The 14,176-nt window shown below is 43.7% G+C and overlaps 1 protein-coding gene across 4 annotated transcripts in view; it reads right to left on the minus strand.

The window, feature by feature from the left end:
* Nucleotides 1–14,176, minus strand: part of HYDIN (HYDIN axonemal central pair apparatus protein) — a 421,455-nt gene that overhangs the window by 197,395 nt on the left and 209,884 nt on the right. For 3 of the 4 annotated variants that reach the window (XM_055366388.2, XM_055366390.1, XM_055366389.2), the window contains exons 22-23: nucleotides 13,192–13,335; nucleotides 11,146–11,459 (exon numbers count right to left, since the gene is read on the minus strand). In XM_055366388.2, coding sequence (XP_055222363.2) covers nucleotides 11,146–11,459; nucleotides 13,192–13,335 — 458 coding nt within the window. Of the gene's footprint in view, nucleotides 1–10,669; nucleotides 11,460–13,191; nucleotides 13,336–14,176 lie in introns of those variants that run through there. The other variant, XM_055366391.2, reaches the window with a different exon arrangement.

A 14,176-nucleotide genomic window follows, 5' to 3' on the forward strand; every position in this document is an offset into this window, starting at 1 on the left:
TTCTCTCCCTCTCTCCCTTTCTCTTCCCTCCCTCCCTCCCTCCCTTCCTCAAACCCTCTCTTCTCTCCTTCTTGCCCTTTTCCCTGCCTCCCTCCCTCCCTTCCTTCCTTCCTTCCCATTTTTATCTAGTGCTTATTTACTTCACTGTGCTGCCCTTCCCTTATTTGTAAAATCACAATAATAACAGTGCTTCCTAAACAGCTGCCATGTAAATCAGCTTACTGAGAATATGAAGTGAAGCCATCTTTGGAAATGTCTGGCACACAGTCACTGCTTATCCACCCACCTTGTGCCCCATGAACGGTTTCCATGTTTGTCTTTGGGGGCTCATCAATTCCATGCATAGCAATAAGTCTTATTTATCTTTGTAGTCCCCATCACACATAGCACAATGTTCGGGTAGAGTGTTAGAGAAGGTTCGTTTAAATATAAAATAGATATATAGTAATAAGATATACAGAAAAATTGGGCTTTGATATGTCAGTAGAAGACTGGTTAAAACAGGGGCTTTGCAGTCAGTGCAGAAATGGGGTCTTGGACTTCTCAAAAGAAGATATAGCAGTGACCAAGAAATATGAAAAAACGTTCATTGTCACTAATCATCAGAGAAATGCAAATCAAAACCACAATGAGATAATGTCTCATACCAGTCAGAATGGCGATTATTAAAAAAATAACACACTGGTGAGGCAGAAGAAAAAAGGGAATGCTTATACATTGTTGGTGAGAATATAAATTACTTCAGCCATTGTGAAAGCAGTTTGGAGACTTCCCAAATAACTTAAAACAGGGCTACCATTTGACCCAGCAATTCCATTACTAGGTACAAACCCAAAGGAATATAAATTATTCTACCAAAAAGACACATGAACACATGAACTTATATGTTCATTGCAGTGCTAGTCACAATAGCAAAGACATGGAATCAATCCAGGTGCCCATCAACAAAGGATTGGATAAAGAAAATGTGGTACATAAACACCATGAGTACTATGCAGCCATAAATCATACAGCAACATGGATGCAGCTGGAAGCCATAATCCTACATGAATTAATGCAGGAACAGAAAACCGAATACTACATGTTCTCACTTATAAGTGGGAGCTAAACACTGAGCACACATGGACATGAACAGGGGAACAACAGACACTATGAACTACTAGAGCGGGTAATAAGGGAGTGAGGCATGGGTTGGAAAACTACCTGTTGAGTAGTATACTCAGTACCTGGGTGACGGGATCCATACCCCAAACTTTAGCCTCATGCAACATTGCCATGTAACAAATCTGCACATGTATCCCCTGAATTTAAAATCAAAGTTGAAATTATTAACAAAAAGAAATGGGGTCTGGGATCTGCTGTGTGGGCTCAGGTGCCTGGATCCCTAAAAGCGGGTATTCATCCTCACTCTCTGGGGTTGCTGTATGACATGTAATGAGTTAGAATGATGCCTGGCACATGGTGGGTACTCAATCATAGTTACTGCTATTGGTCAAGATTACGGCAGCTTCCTTTCATTGCTCCCAATAGCTCCGTGTTGAAGATTTGGCCATATACATCTGTCTACAGGAAATATTTCCTACTTGGACATATTCTTTGTGGTCTGGAAAGCTGTTAAAAGAGATTTTCCCAATGTAAAGACGTGAATTGTTCACACTGTACCAATGGTCTTACTCTAAGGCTTCAAAAATAGGCAGGTTGCCTTTCATACAGAAAACGGGAAGGTGCCTGCACAGCTGGTGCTTAGGGCTGCATGGTGACGGGGCTATTCTGGGAATGAAGTCTGGTTGTGAGTTGCTTTTCCACAGTGCCTGAGGAGTAAACCAGCTTATCAGGTCTCAGGGCATTGGTAAGGTGGTCTTGTTCCTCAAATACCCTTCCACGCAGGTGGTACCTAATTTCACAATTAGATGTCCATCTCTTTGGCTTAGGACTAGCAAGAGAAATGCAATGAGCCTGATCAGTCATGAAGGTGGAATCTTTGTTCTTTGCTGCCCAGCATCCATTCTCCCTTTCTTTGGTCAGGTACCTTCCATTTCCCTCTGGGAACTAGTCTATCTCTGACATTCAGCCTGGCTCAGGAGTAGCAGTGAGTTCCCCAGACCATAGTTGAGGGACACAGGATTCAACCAGTGCCAGTGAGTTACAGCAAAAAATTTCCTAGGACTCTACTTCCTCCCACTAGACTTGAACCTGGCATATGAAGAGCTGGAGCTGCCGAGTCATCTTGCAACCATGTGCATATAGGACCCGACTGAGAATGGAGGTAATATGGCAGAGGGCAGAGCCAAGGGATGATGGAAGAGACACTAGGTGCAGGTGATGTTATTCAAGTCCTGGATCAAGCTGTGCCTGAAGCCTGAACCTAGACTTTCCAGATGCATGAACCAACAAATTCTGTTTTTCTTTTCTTTTTTTTTCTGTAAGTTTGAGTCAGGATTACCGTTGCTTACAACCAAAGCTTCTAATGATATGGTCATTAATAGAGGATCCATTTTTAAAGAGAGTAAAGGGAGCACAAGAACTCAATGCCAGTAATGTTGGAGGCTCTGAATAGGTTGGATAAAGGACATCCTCAAGATGTCCATGTTTGAATCCCTGGAACCTGTGAATGTTACCTTATATGGCAAAAGGGACTTTGCAGATGTGATTAAGTTGAGGATCTAGAGAAGGGGTGATTATCCTGGAGTATATGAGTCAGTCCAGTGCTATAACCACAGGTGCCCTTATATGAGGGAGGCAGAGGGCCATGCTCCTCCAGAGAGGGGAGAAGGGGATGCTATGCAGTCAGCTTTGAAGGTGGTGGAAGGGTCAGAGACTAGGAATGCAAAGAGTGAAAGGAACAAAGCTCTGGAATTCAGCAAAGGCAGGGGATTTTCCCTGCAGCTTCCGGAGGGAGCAGAGGGAGAGTGGCCCTGTCCATACCTTGGTTCTGGCCCAGTGAAACTGATTTCAGACTTCCGGCCTCCAGAATGGGAAAAGAAGAGATCAGTGTTGTTCCAATACCCCCAGCTTGTGGTGACCTGTTACAGCAGCCACAGGAAGTTGCTAGGGGGAGGGACCCATTCCCACTGGGTTCACTCTTGGGGCTGTAAGTCTGTCATCCTAGCTCAGACACAGTAGGGAGAGAGTCGGGGAAGAAAGGGGGCCGAGGGGGCAGAAAACAGGCTGTGGCCCCTGATTCTGTTTCCCCTTCATGACCTTTTTGCCCCCTCCTCAGGCCTGTCTTCCCTCTGGCCCCAGGGCTAAATGCTTACTTTTGGCTCCAATCCAAACTTTTCCCTGGGAGGTGAAAAAGAAAAACGCAAATACTTGAGCTCACAGCGTTCTGAGAGGTACAAAGCTGGTGAGGAAGACAGGATGTTTATGGAAGGGACAAAAGCTTAGATCAGTGAGAGGTACCTGCGGCCCTTGGACACTGTGAGACCTCCCCACATCCTGAAATGGCCTCAGACTGATTGTGGGAGAAAATATCTCAAAGCTGCCTCTGGGGTGCTCAAATATGGCCTGGTATCAACATCAGAGAGGCACCCATCTCCTCAATTTCTTCAATAACAAAGCGGCCTTAGCATCCTCACCACATTCCTCTGTGGAAGGCACCATTATTAACCTCCTTCATTTCACACAAGAGCCAAGGCTCAGGGAGGCTCAGCCACCCAGCAGGGTCACATGGGGCAGGTGGCTGAGCCAAAGTCTGACTCGGACACCAGCACCCTGAGCTACCCAGGGACAGCTGTGGTTTAAGGGTACTTAGTGCCTGCCCTTGTGGGATTCAATAAAGTAATGCTTATTCTGAAAGAAAAAATGATCACATTTCCCCTAAACATTTTTATTTTCTTATTGGGCCCTTGGGCAGAACAAGGAACTGCCTCTAAGCCAAGGTCTGGGCTTATCTGGCTGCAGGGAGGAGTGATAGGTAGGGAGGGGAGGCCTGCCTGGCCCTGGCCCCCTTAAGCCACACACAGGCCACGGCGAAGCTTGGCTAAAGCCTGGCTTTGGCTTTGATGAATGCAGCCTGGTATAAGAAAAGGATTTTCTATCACTTGTTGGAAGTAAAAGGAATCTGGGTCCATCTGTGGTTGTCTAAGGACCCTAGAGCTCCTATAGGAGGACCTGTAGGAGCCCTTATAGGATTCCGGGGCTGCTTCACTTAGCAGCATTTGGTACAAAGGAAGAGACCCTTAGAGAACCTAAAAACAGCCACCAATTTGGGAGTGCTTGGCATGTCTCAGGGACATATGCATGTTAAGATACACTTCCTTTAATCCTCACAGCAACTCTTTTAGACTACCATTTTACAGGTAAGTCAACTGCGGCACAAGGTCACATGGCTAGGAGGAGCACAGCGCTTGGATTCTAACCAGCCACATCTGATTCGGCAGCCCAGGACCCCATCTACCACTAACACACCACATCTTAGAAAAGTTCCACTTTTGGGCCAGGAACAGTGGCTCACACTTGTAATCCCAGCACTTCGGGAGACTGAGGTAGGAGGATCACTTGAGCCTAGGAGATTGAGACTAGCCTGGGAAACATAGCAAGACCCTGTCTCTACAAAACAAACAAACAAACAAAAAACAACAAAAAAACAGAAATTAGCCAGGTATAATGGTGCACGCCTGTCATCCCAGCTACAGTAGTCCTTGGCTTGAGCCCAGGAGTTTAAGGGTGTGGTGAACCAAGATTGTGCCACTGCACTCCAGCCTGGGTGACAGAGTGAGACTTTGTTTAAAAAAAAAAAAAAATCTACTTTTGAAGCAACAGAAATTGAGGAATGATGAAGACATAGATGGAAGCATCCAGAAAATGAGGCTCTTTCTCCAGCCTCCTTTCAGGCCTTCCACCCTCCTCTTCCAATCTCCATATTGGCTGGCTGGCGTTCATCATAGAAAAATCAGTGTGAGAATAACATGTTCCTTTGCTGCAGGACTTGGCTCCCTTTAGGCCCTTGTATTCGATTTATTTATAATCTGATTCAGAAACGAAGAGCCAAAGCTGTCCGTGGAGACCACTTGGCCCACATGCTCTAAGTTCTAGTGCGGCCTCAGCTTCCCTGCTCTGAGACTGGGCAGAGATGCCAGCCAAGCCAGAGGCTGCTCGGCTCCCTGAGGGTTGGCTCTCTAGTCTGGCCTCTTAAAGGTAAAAGCTGGTTCAAGTGCACTGTTTCCTTGTGCTTCTCTTTCACACAGGTGCCATGAAGCATTGTGTTCTTATCAAGCTGATCAGTTAGACTGAAGAGATGGACCTAATAAAAGGGTGGCTCCTGCAGCGACAGCTGTGCGGTCATGAATGGCCAGCCCCGGCACTTCATGCCAGCTTTCTCATTACATGCAGATGTGGGAGGGGGAGAGACCACCATCCACCATGGTTGACCCAGGTTCCTGTCACGGGCACAAACTCACAGGCTTCAAAGGCAATGGCTGCCTTTTCCTCTTACCGAGGACTTATTTAGCATGCTTGTCCATTTTACTTCTTTCTTTGTTCTTAGATGTGACATGAGGGCCAACTTGGGGGAAAAAATGTGTGCTCAAACAAGAGGGATGCTTTAAATAGATGAGTGAGAATTGCCTACAAAGTCACATGCACACATGTGCATGCACACGCACCGCAGATGTACATGTGTTGTGAAGGAACATGAGAGTGTCTAGGCGACCTCAGACCTACCTAATAAAAGAAAAAGAAAACCCTCTCTTACACTTCTGTTTCTTTTACTAACTGTAAGGCTTAGAAGAATCCTAACTGGATAAGAAAGGTTAGTGTTCGTGTATATCTGATAAAAGTGACCTTTAGCCAGAGTGGTTTATGTTTTTCAGACGTCCTACACAGAGACAGTCTGTCTGGAAACCAGGTGGCTGCTTTTTTTTTTTTTTTTTTTTTTTTGTCTATTCTAGGTGACATTTATGCCTGGAACCTTTCTCTTTGGTGGGTGCCAGGAAGCTGAGAGAGAGGAATCTCAAGCCAGGTATGAAATGATCTCCTTCTCTCTACAAATACCCAGGTGGGAGCAGCTGATTCACCAACAAACACCCTTTGAGGATGTACTCTGTGCTGGGGACTGTGCTGGGCTCTGGGGCTCCAGAGGTGATAGGGCAGGTGTGCTTGCTGGCCTCACAGGCATTAAGAGATGCTGGGAAGATGGACACTGAGCCATAAGCAGAGGTGTGATGTGAATCACCAAGGAGATGGGAGTACCAATGTCCATGACAGGAGATCTGGTCTAAGGATGGATCTTGGAGAAGGCTTCCCTGAGAAGGATGGTGAAGCTGAAGTCTGAAGAAGGGGCAGGGACAGCTAGGTGGGGCTGGGGAGGAGCTTCCAGCAAAGAAGGAGGCAGTTGGACAGGAACAGCACTGGGCAGGACAGAGGCCGGTGTGTTGGGTAAACAGAAAGGTCAGTGCCAGAAGCACAGAGCGAATCTGGAGAGGAACGCAGGGACCAGCACATGCTGAGCCTTGCAGAATAGAGTGAGTGCTATGTACTTTATTCCAAGAAGCACAGGTAGTTATTAAAGGCTTAACGCCCGGGCAGTGGCATGGCTACTGAGGGGAGTAGGAGCTGTGGTGCATGCGTGGAAGTAGAAAGCCCAGGTAGGGCTGTGACCACAGTAACAGGCAATGGTGGCTTGAGCCAGGGTAACAGCAGTGGAAATGGGAATGAGGTTTTCTGAAGGCAGAATAGGTAGAAGTTGGTGGTGGATTTGATAGGGTGGGTGGGGTTAGAGAGAGGAAGAAATCCTAATGCCTCCCAGGAGAGCAGTGATGTCATTTACTGGGACAGGGTGCCCTGGAGGAGAGTCTGGGGGTGAGCAGGGAGGGAACAGAGCTTATGTGGAACACACTAGGCATAAATCACCTGGGAGGCATCCAAGGGATGTCCAAGAGGAGACGTCAAGAAGGCAACAGACTTGGAACTCAGCAGAGGGGGCTCGGTGAAGACAGGCACTGGGAAGCCTTAGCAAAAGAAGCTGACTGGAGCTATGGGGGTGCATCAATTTCCAGGAAGAGGAGAAAGCCTAGGATGGAGCCCTCCATCCTTCTACTCCAGTGGAGTTGTTGCTGGCAGAGAACTGAGAAGTTGTTGAGGGGACAAGAGGAAAATCAGGAGAATACGGTGTTCTGCAAACCGAGAAAGGAATGTATTTCAGGAAGGTGGGGTTGGTCGCTGTGCTGAATGCTGCTAAGCGTTACCTTTCTGCAAAAACCTTTGCCACCTTCTTGATTACAAATCCCACCACTGCCTCCAAGAAAGAGCGTTAATTCCTTCTGGAATATCAGGTCTCTCACACACTTCTGCCAACATACCTCTCCAGACTCACCTCCCACAACTTCTCCCACCCAGTGAGGTCTGCCCACCAGCCACGCTGACGTACCCTCCGCCAACATCATGCTAGGAGCGTGTCATTTGCTCTCCAGCATCGATTCTCCCTCTGTCAGTTTTTGTTTGGTGACCCCATTCCCACCCCCTCCAGTCCACCTGGTTCTGAGATCATGATCCACAGCCTTTGGTGGGGGGCATGTGACCAGGTCAACCATGATGAGTGCGTCACCCTCCCCTGACAGTGACTGATGAGGAGTGGGGACAGAAATTTGACTCAGTTAGTTTGATCGGAGCGAATCTCCTGGAAGTTGTGGGAGAAAGACCTCATATTGTTTTCCAGTGGATCGGAGTGTAAAAGGACATGGCCCCAGCAGTGCTGGCAGCCACTGGGTGATTAGGAGAGAAAAGCTAATCTGGGAATGAGGTTAACACAAGAAACTGAGCAGAGCTGAGAGACAGAGAACCTGGCTCCAATGATGACATTGTATGATCCTTGCTTTAAGCCAGGCCAGAAGCCAAAGCGAATCTGGAATTTTGAGTCGTGAAAACCAATGAATTTCCTTTCCTTTAATTTTTGCTTAGGGTCAGGTTTTCAATGACTTGCAATAGAGTGAACCCATGAATTCTAACTAATAGATACATGCTATTCCTGTTACTCAGAATGTCTTCCTGCCTCTCCATGTGGAACATTTAATTGTGGCTCCTCAGTGCAGCCTTTTCTGACTTCTCTGGGCACAGGCCTCCCACCCACAGAGCCCAGCATGGCCACATGTCCACTTTGGTACATGTCTGCTTTCTCCACTAGCCTGAGGACAAGGGTCACGTCTTGTTCACTTTTATATTGCTGATTGCTCAATATGTGGCTCACAATAATCACTTATCAAATGTTTTCTGACTGACTCTCTGATTGAGTAAATGAATGAACAAACAAGTTATAAGCAGAGGCTCAATATTAAGAGATAGGAAGATGCTGAAGAAAGAGAAAAACGGTTAAATAAATGCTTAAACCAATGAAAAATTAAGTGTATCATCTTCAGTAGTGGCCAAGTACATTTTCAAAAGTTCATCACTTTAATTATGAAAGTAGCCTCTCAAAAATAAAAAAATAAATGAAGCATGTCCTTGCTCCCAGATGGAATAAACTCATTTAGCTATGTTACATCAGAATCACTTCACAAAATCTGGTATTTGAAGTGCATTAGGTCGGGTTGGCTGATTTTTCCATAATTATGTTAAATGTTCACCATCTACAGAATTTCATTCCAAACCCAAACAGTCCCTGGCACTTAATGAGCAGACTCCAATGCTCAGGCCCAGGACCGGCTGCCGGCTTCAGTGCTTCGCTAGGTCATCGTTAGATGTCTACGGAAAACATTCAGAGCGAGCCATCGTTACCGTGGTAACAAGTGCAGGAGAGAAGAGGGTGACTGTCATACATAAGATGAGGATTATGGACAGGAAGCACTGACAAGCCCCTAAGGAAACAACATGACGTTTCCTCAGTTAAGAATGGCCGTCCAATATTCACATGCCAACAACTGAGTGTCACAACATCCAATAAGGAAATATACAAAGCCCATTAGTCCTGGTTGCCAACTAAGAAGAAAATGCAGCAATCACTGCCTCCCACTATTTTATAATTATGTGTATGTCTATACATATACATAAACGAACCAGAACAGAAACCCATTGAAATATGTAAAACAGGCAACATGGAGCTCAGTGCTGCACATACTCAATGTAGGGTCCTACTCAGTCTGTGCTTTGAGTTTGAAATGCTTTTCAAGAAAATTCTGCAGCAACAAAACCAAAAGTAAACAAGTATGACCACATCAAACTAACAAGCTTCTGCGCAGCAAAAGAAAGAATAGAGTGAAAATTCAACCTATGGAAAGGGAGAAAATATTTGCAAACCATGTATCTGATAAGGGGTTAATCTCCAAAATACATAAGAACTCCAACTCAATAGCAAAAAACCACTAATACCTAATTTAAAAATGGGCTAAGGACTTAAATAGACATTTCTCCAGAGAAGATCTACAAATGACAACAGGTATAGAAAAGATGCTCAACGTCATTAAATACCAGGCAAATTCAAATAAAAACCCCAATGAGATATCACCTCATACCTGTTAGGATGGCTGTTACTAAAGAAACAATAGACAAGTGTTGGTGAGGATGCGGAGAAACTGAAACCCTGGTGCACTGTTACTGGGAATGCAAAATGGTGCACCCACTGTGAAAAACAGTATGGAAGTTCCTTAAAAAACTAAAAATAAAGCTACCATGTGATTCTGCAATCCCACTTCTGGGTATTTATCCAAGAATTGAAATCAGAATCTCAAAGTGATATTAGCACTCTCATGTTCATTGCAGCAATATTCACAATAGCCAAGATGTAGAAAAAAGCTAAATGTCCATCAACAGTGGATGGATAAAGAAAATTTGTTATATACATACAAGGGGCTAGAATTTTGTTCAAACTTAAAAAAGAAGGAAATTTTGCAATATGTAATGATATGGATGAACCTTGAGGACATTATGCTCAATGAAATAAGCCAGTCACAGGAAGATACTGCATGACGTGGTTTGGCTCTCTGTCCTCATCCAAATCTCATCTCAAAATGTGTTCCCCACATGCTGAGGGCGGGACCTAATGAGAGGTGATTGGATCACGCAGGTGGTTTCCCCCATGCTGTTCTCGTGATTGTGAATGAGTTCTCATGAGATCTGATGGTTTAAAAGTGTTTCGCAGGGCTGGGTACGGTGGCCCACACCTGTAATCCCAGCACCTTGGCAGGCCGAGGCGGGCGGATTACCTGAGGTCAAGAGTTCGAGACCAGCCTGGCCAACATGGTGAAACCCCATCTCTACTAAAAATACAAAAAAAAAAAAAAAAAAAAATTGCCAGGCCTGGTGGCAGGCACCTGTAATCCCAGCTACTTGGGAGGCTGAGGCAGGGGAATCGCTTGAACCTGGGAGGCAGAGGTTGCAGTGAGCCCAGATAGCGCCATTGCACTCCAGCCTGGGCGACAAGAGCGAAACTCTGTCTCAAAAAAAAAAAAAAAAGTGTTTGGCAGTTCCCCTCTCACTTGCTGTCTCTCCTGCCATCATGAAAGATATGCCTTGCTTCCCCTTCACCTTCTGCCATGATTGTAAATTTCCTGAGGCCTCCCCAGCTATGTAGAACTGTGAGTCAATTAAAACTTTTTTCTTCATAAATTACTCATTCTCAGGCAGTTCTTTATAACCATGTGAAAAAGACTAATATACTGCATGATTCCACTTATATGAGGTACCTAAAATAGTTAAATTAATAAAATCAAAGAGTAGAATGGTGGTTGCGGGGGCTGGGGAGAAAGGAGAATGGGCAACAGGCATAAAGTTTCAGTGCAGCAAGATAAGTTCTAGAAATCTGGTTTACTTATAGTCAATAATATTGTATTGTACACTTAAAAATTTGTTAAGTTGTATATATATTACCACAATAAAATAATAATTTAAACAATTCTACAAAGACTTTATTTTTTAGTGATGAATTTCTAATGATCTTATCACTAGACTCAAATTTAAAGTGGGCTTATGGATATTGCTTTGTTAATTCGGTGGTGATTGGGACTTTCAAAGATGTTTTATCTATGTTTCCTGTTAGGAAATCGAGGATGGATCGTGATTTTAAGCTCCTTGTTAATTCTGTCAATAATTAGTGGTCAAAACGGAAAATATTCATGAATGGCCAGTACATGGAATACAGAAAACCCCATGAAAAGCCTGATAGAGAAAACAAATGAAAAGCAGAGTTCTGTGAGAGTTCTGTGCTGGGGGTACCTTATCTGATTTTCCTCATCATTCACCAAGAAGAACCAGCGAAACTTCACAACCAACGGGCTGCAGTTGGTGATGGTAACGTAGCGAATGAGCTCAGTATCGTTCAGGATGCAGCCAAAATCCAGCTCCATTGTCTCAAAGCTGAGGTTGGGGTAATGCACTTCTCCACGCAGGTCCAGGCTGTCTATCTGAGGGTGTTCCACATACTTAATTGCTAGAATTTCTTCTGCCACCCAGTTGTTCAGATCATTTCTGTAGGAGGGGTCAAACTTGATCAGCAGGTTTTTTTCTTCATCAATTTCCAGTTTAATAGGCTACAAACAAGATAATGGGGAAATTACTAACTTTTGTACTATGCATTTCCACCCTGGTACATGAAACAGGACAGCCAGGTATTTACACATACACATTACATGTATTTATGCACACACAGATACATGCATATTTGTGCATACACATATAAACACACATATTAGTATGAAAAACATACACATACACATTCATATGTAAACAGCTAGTACATCTAAGTATAGACACTTATGTATATGGATACACATTTTATTAGTTGAAAATGAAAGCAAGGAAAATCTGGAATTATTTAAAGGAAGAGATTTTGATAAGTGTTGTGTGGGGTTATAAGAATTGAGGAGTTGTAAAGGAAAAGTCTACAATGAATAACTATTATAAAATATTCTTAACTAAAAATAAATTTGGTTGTGAAATGCCCTTAGGCAAGTGGGAAAAATTCTTTGCTTAAGAAATTTTAAAAGGGTTTTCTAAAGCACTGGGGGGTGGGGGTGGGGGTGGGGGGCTCTGTAGAGAGTGACCCAGAAAGGCACAGATTAGGTAATTTAATTTCTTTTCTAATGTCAGCAATCCTAACTTTTAAGCACAGTGTCATCCACTTTCTGCTGTTTTCTATTCAACTTAAAATGACAGTCCAGAGCTGAACAGTGTTTGTTCAGTACATTTTATTTGTTCTTTTCTGTCTTTGATTCCAATCCCTATGTGTTCCTTGATGCCAGTGTCTGCAGTAACACCTTCCCGTAGAAAGGCTGGCTATGAGTTGGCTTTTTTAGGCATTGCTCAATTCCCACATTTAATGGGCATGAAAGCCACCTCGTGGTTTTGCAGCAAGTGCCCTAAGGCAGTTGGGAAGAATGGACACAGGAATGAATCTGTTTTCAGTGCACCTCATCTTTCCACTGGGCTTAAACGATTCTGGTATTTAACTGTGCATTTAATGACATGATTAGATGGTTTCGGTTGATAAAGCCACTCACCTGATTCAACAGTCAGAGAGAGAGTAATGACTCTTCAGCATTGGCCTAATCCCAGCTGAAAGCCAGGCCAGCCACTTGGCCTTTAATCTTACCACTGGCACAAGGGGCTGGGCATAAGTTAGGACCCACCCTTGTAGATCATGGCATCTGTAGCACTCGGTATCACCATGCTTGGTGATTAAATGTTTTGAAGATTGACTTAACTTTTTTTTTTTTTTTCAGGAAAATGACATTATTGTTTTGTAGAAATGATACAAAAATTTACATTATATATAAAAGCACAAAGAAGAAACGAGAAATTTATCCCAAATTTCACAATACATTATTTCTCAGAGTTATCATTTGGTAGATGTTAGTCCAGATGTGAGAGAGGAATAACAGGATTTTACAAAAATGGAATTAGACTACATTATTTTCTAAAAAACACCATATTTGAATTTTTTCTCAAAAAAGACTTGAAGAAATGTTTCGTATACAAGGGATATTAACTCCTAAGATTAAAGGCTCTGGAGCCAGAGTAGTTAGGTCCAAATCCTGGTTCTGCCACTTACTAGCTGTGAGACCTTGGGCAAAATACTGGGCCTCAGTTTCTCCATCTGATTTACCACTCATTTTAAATTTTCTGTAGTCTTCCCTGTTTGCTTCCTGGATCCTTTACATCTTTCTGAGCTGAAGTTGGGTGGTGTATCATTACTCTTCTCTTCCTTTATCACACCCCGCCCCACCCCAGACAGCTTGCCAGAACAGCCCCCTATTAAGGTACCTCAGGAGTTGCCGGCAGCAGGGATTTATCAGTCTCACATATAAAGAAGGGTCCAGATGTTGACAGCAACAAGTTCACGGGCAGGGTGGAAATGTTCTTTATGGCCAAGGGCTGGTAATCAGGTTTCAGGATACTGTTAGGTTTCTGCAAAAAACAGAAAAAGAGGAAACAAATCAACTTATGGTAAATACAGTAAGCTTTTAGCAACAAGTCTCAGGTTCATTGTTTAGAACAAATTTAGCGATCTTTCTTTTTCTTTGTGTGTGTGTGTGTACATATATATGCATATATATGTAGATGTATACATACATTTTTCTCCCTTGTAGAACTTTAGATTAATCATGTGGAGGCTGGGCGCAGAGGCTCATGCCTGTAATCCCAGCACTTTGGGAGGCCAAGGCCAGTGGATTACTTGAGGTCAGGAGTTTGAGACCAGCCTGGCCAACATGGTGAAACCCCGTCTCTACTAAAAATACAAAAATTAGCCAGTCATGGTGGCAGGCACCTGTAATCCCAGCTACTTGGGAGGCTGAGGCATGAAGGTCACTTGAACCCAGGAGGCAGAGGTGGCACTGAGTCGAGATCACACCACTGTACTCCAGCCTGGGTGATAGAGTAGGACTCAGTCTCAAGGAAAAACAAAAAAGATAAATCATGTGGAATGATGTATAGTGGACTACTGAAAAGTGGACCTACATAACCCAGACAACACAGATTAGATTTTTTTACCCCCTTGGTGCCTAATTGAGAAAACCTACAGAAGCCATGCTTCTGGATAGAACTATTATTATAGTGCCTTCCACAGTGCCATAAGACAAAGTCTAAAAAGTTAGTTATATCTTATGCATAAATATAGCTATCATTATAATGAATAAAACATTTTTCCCTTGTATAATATTTTTCCAGGCTTAAAATACCTGATTTGCATATATCTTGTTATACTGACAAATGATCAGACCTATTTCCTGTAAACTTTTCCTGATAA

This window comes from Gorilla gorilla, chromosome 18, assembly GCF_029281585.2.
Source record: "Gorilla gorilla gorilla isolate KB3781 chromosome 18, NHGRI_mGorGor1-v2.1_pri, whole genome shotgun sequence".
Taxonomy (NCBI): domain Eukaryota; kingdom Metazoa; phylum Chordata; class Mammalia; order Primates; family Hominidae; genus Gorilla; species Gorilla gorilla.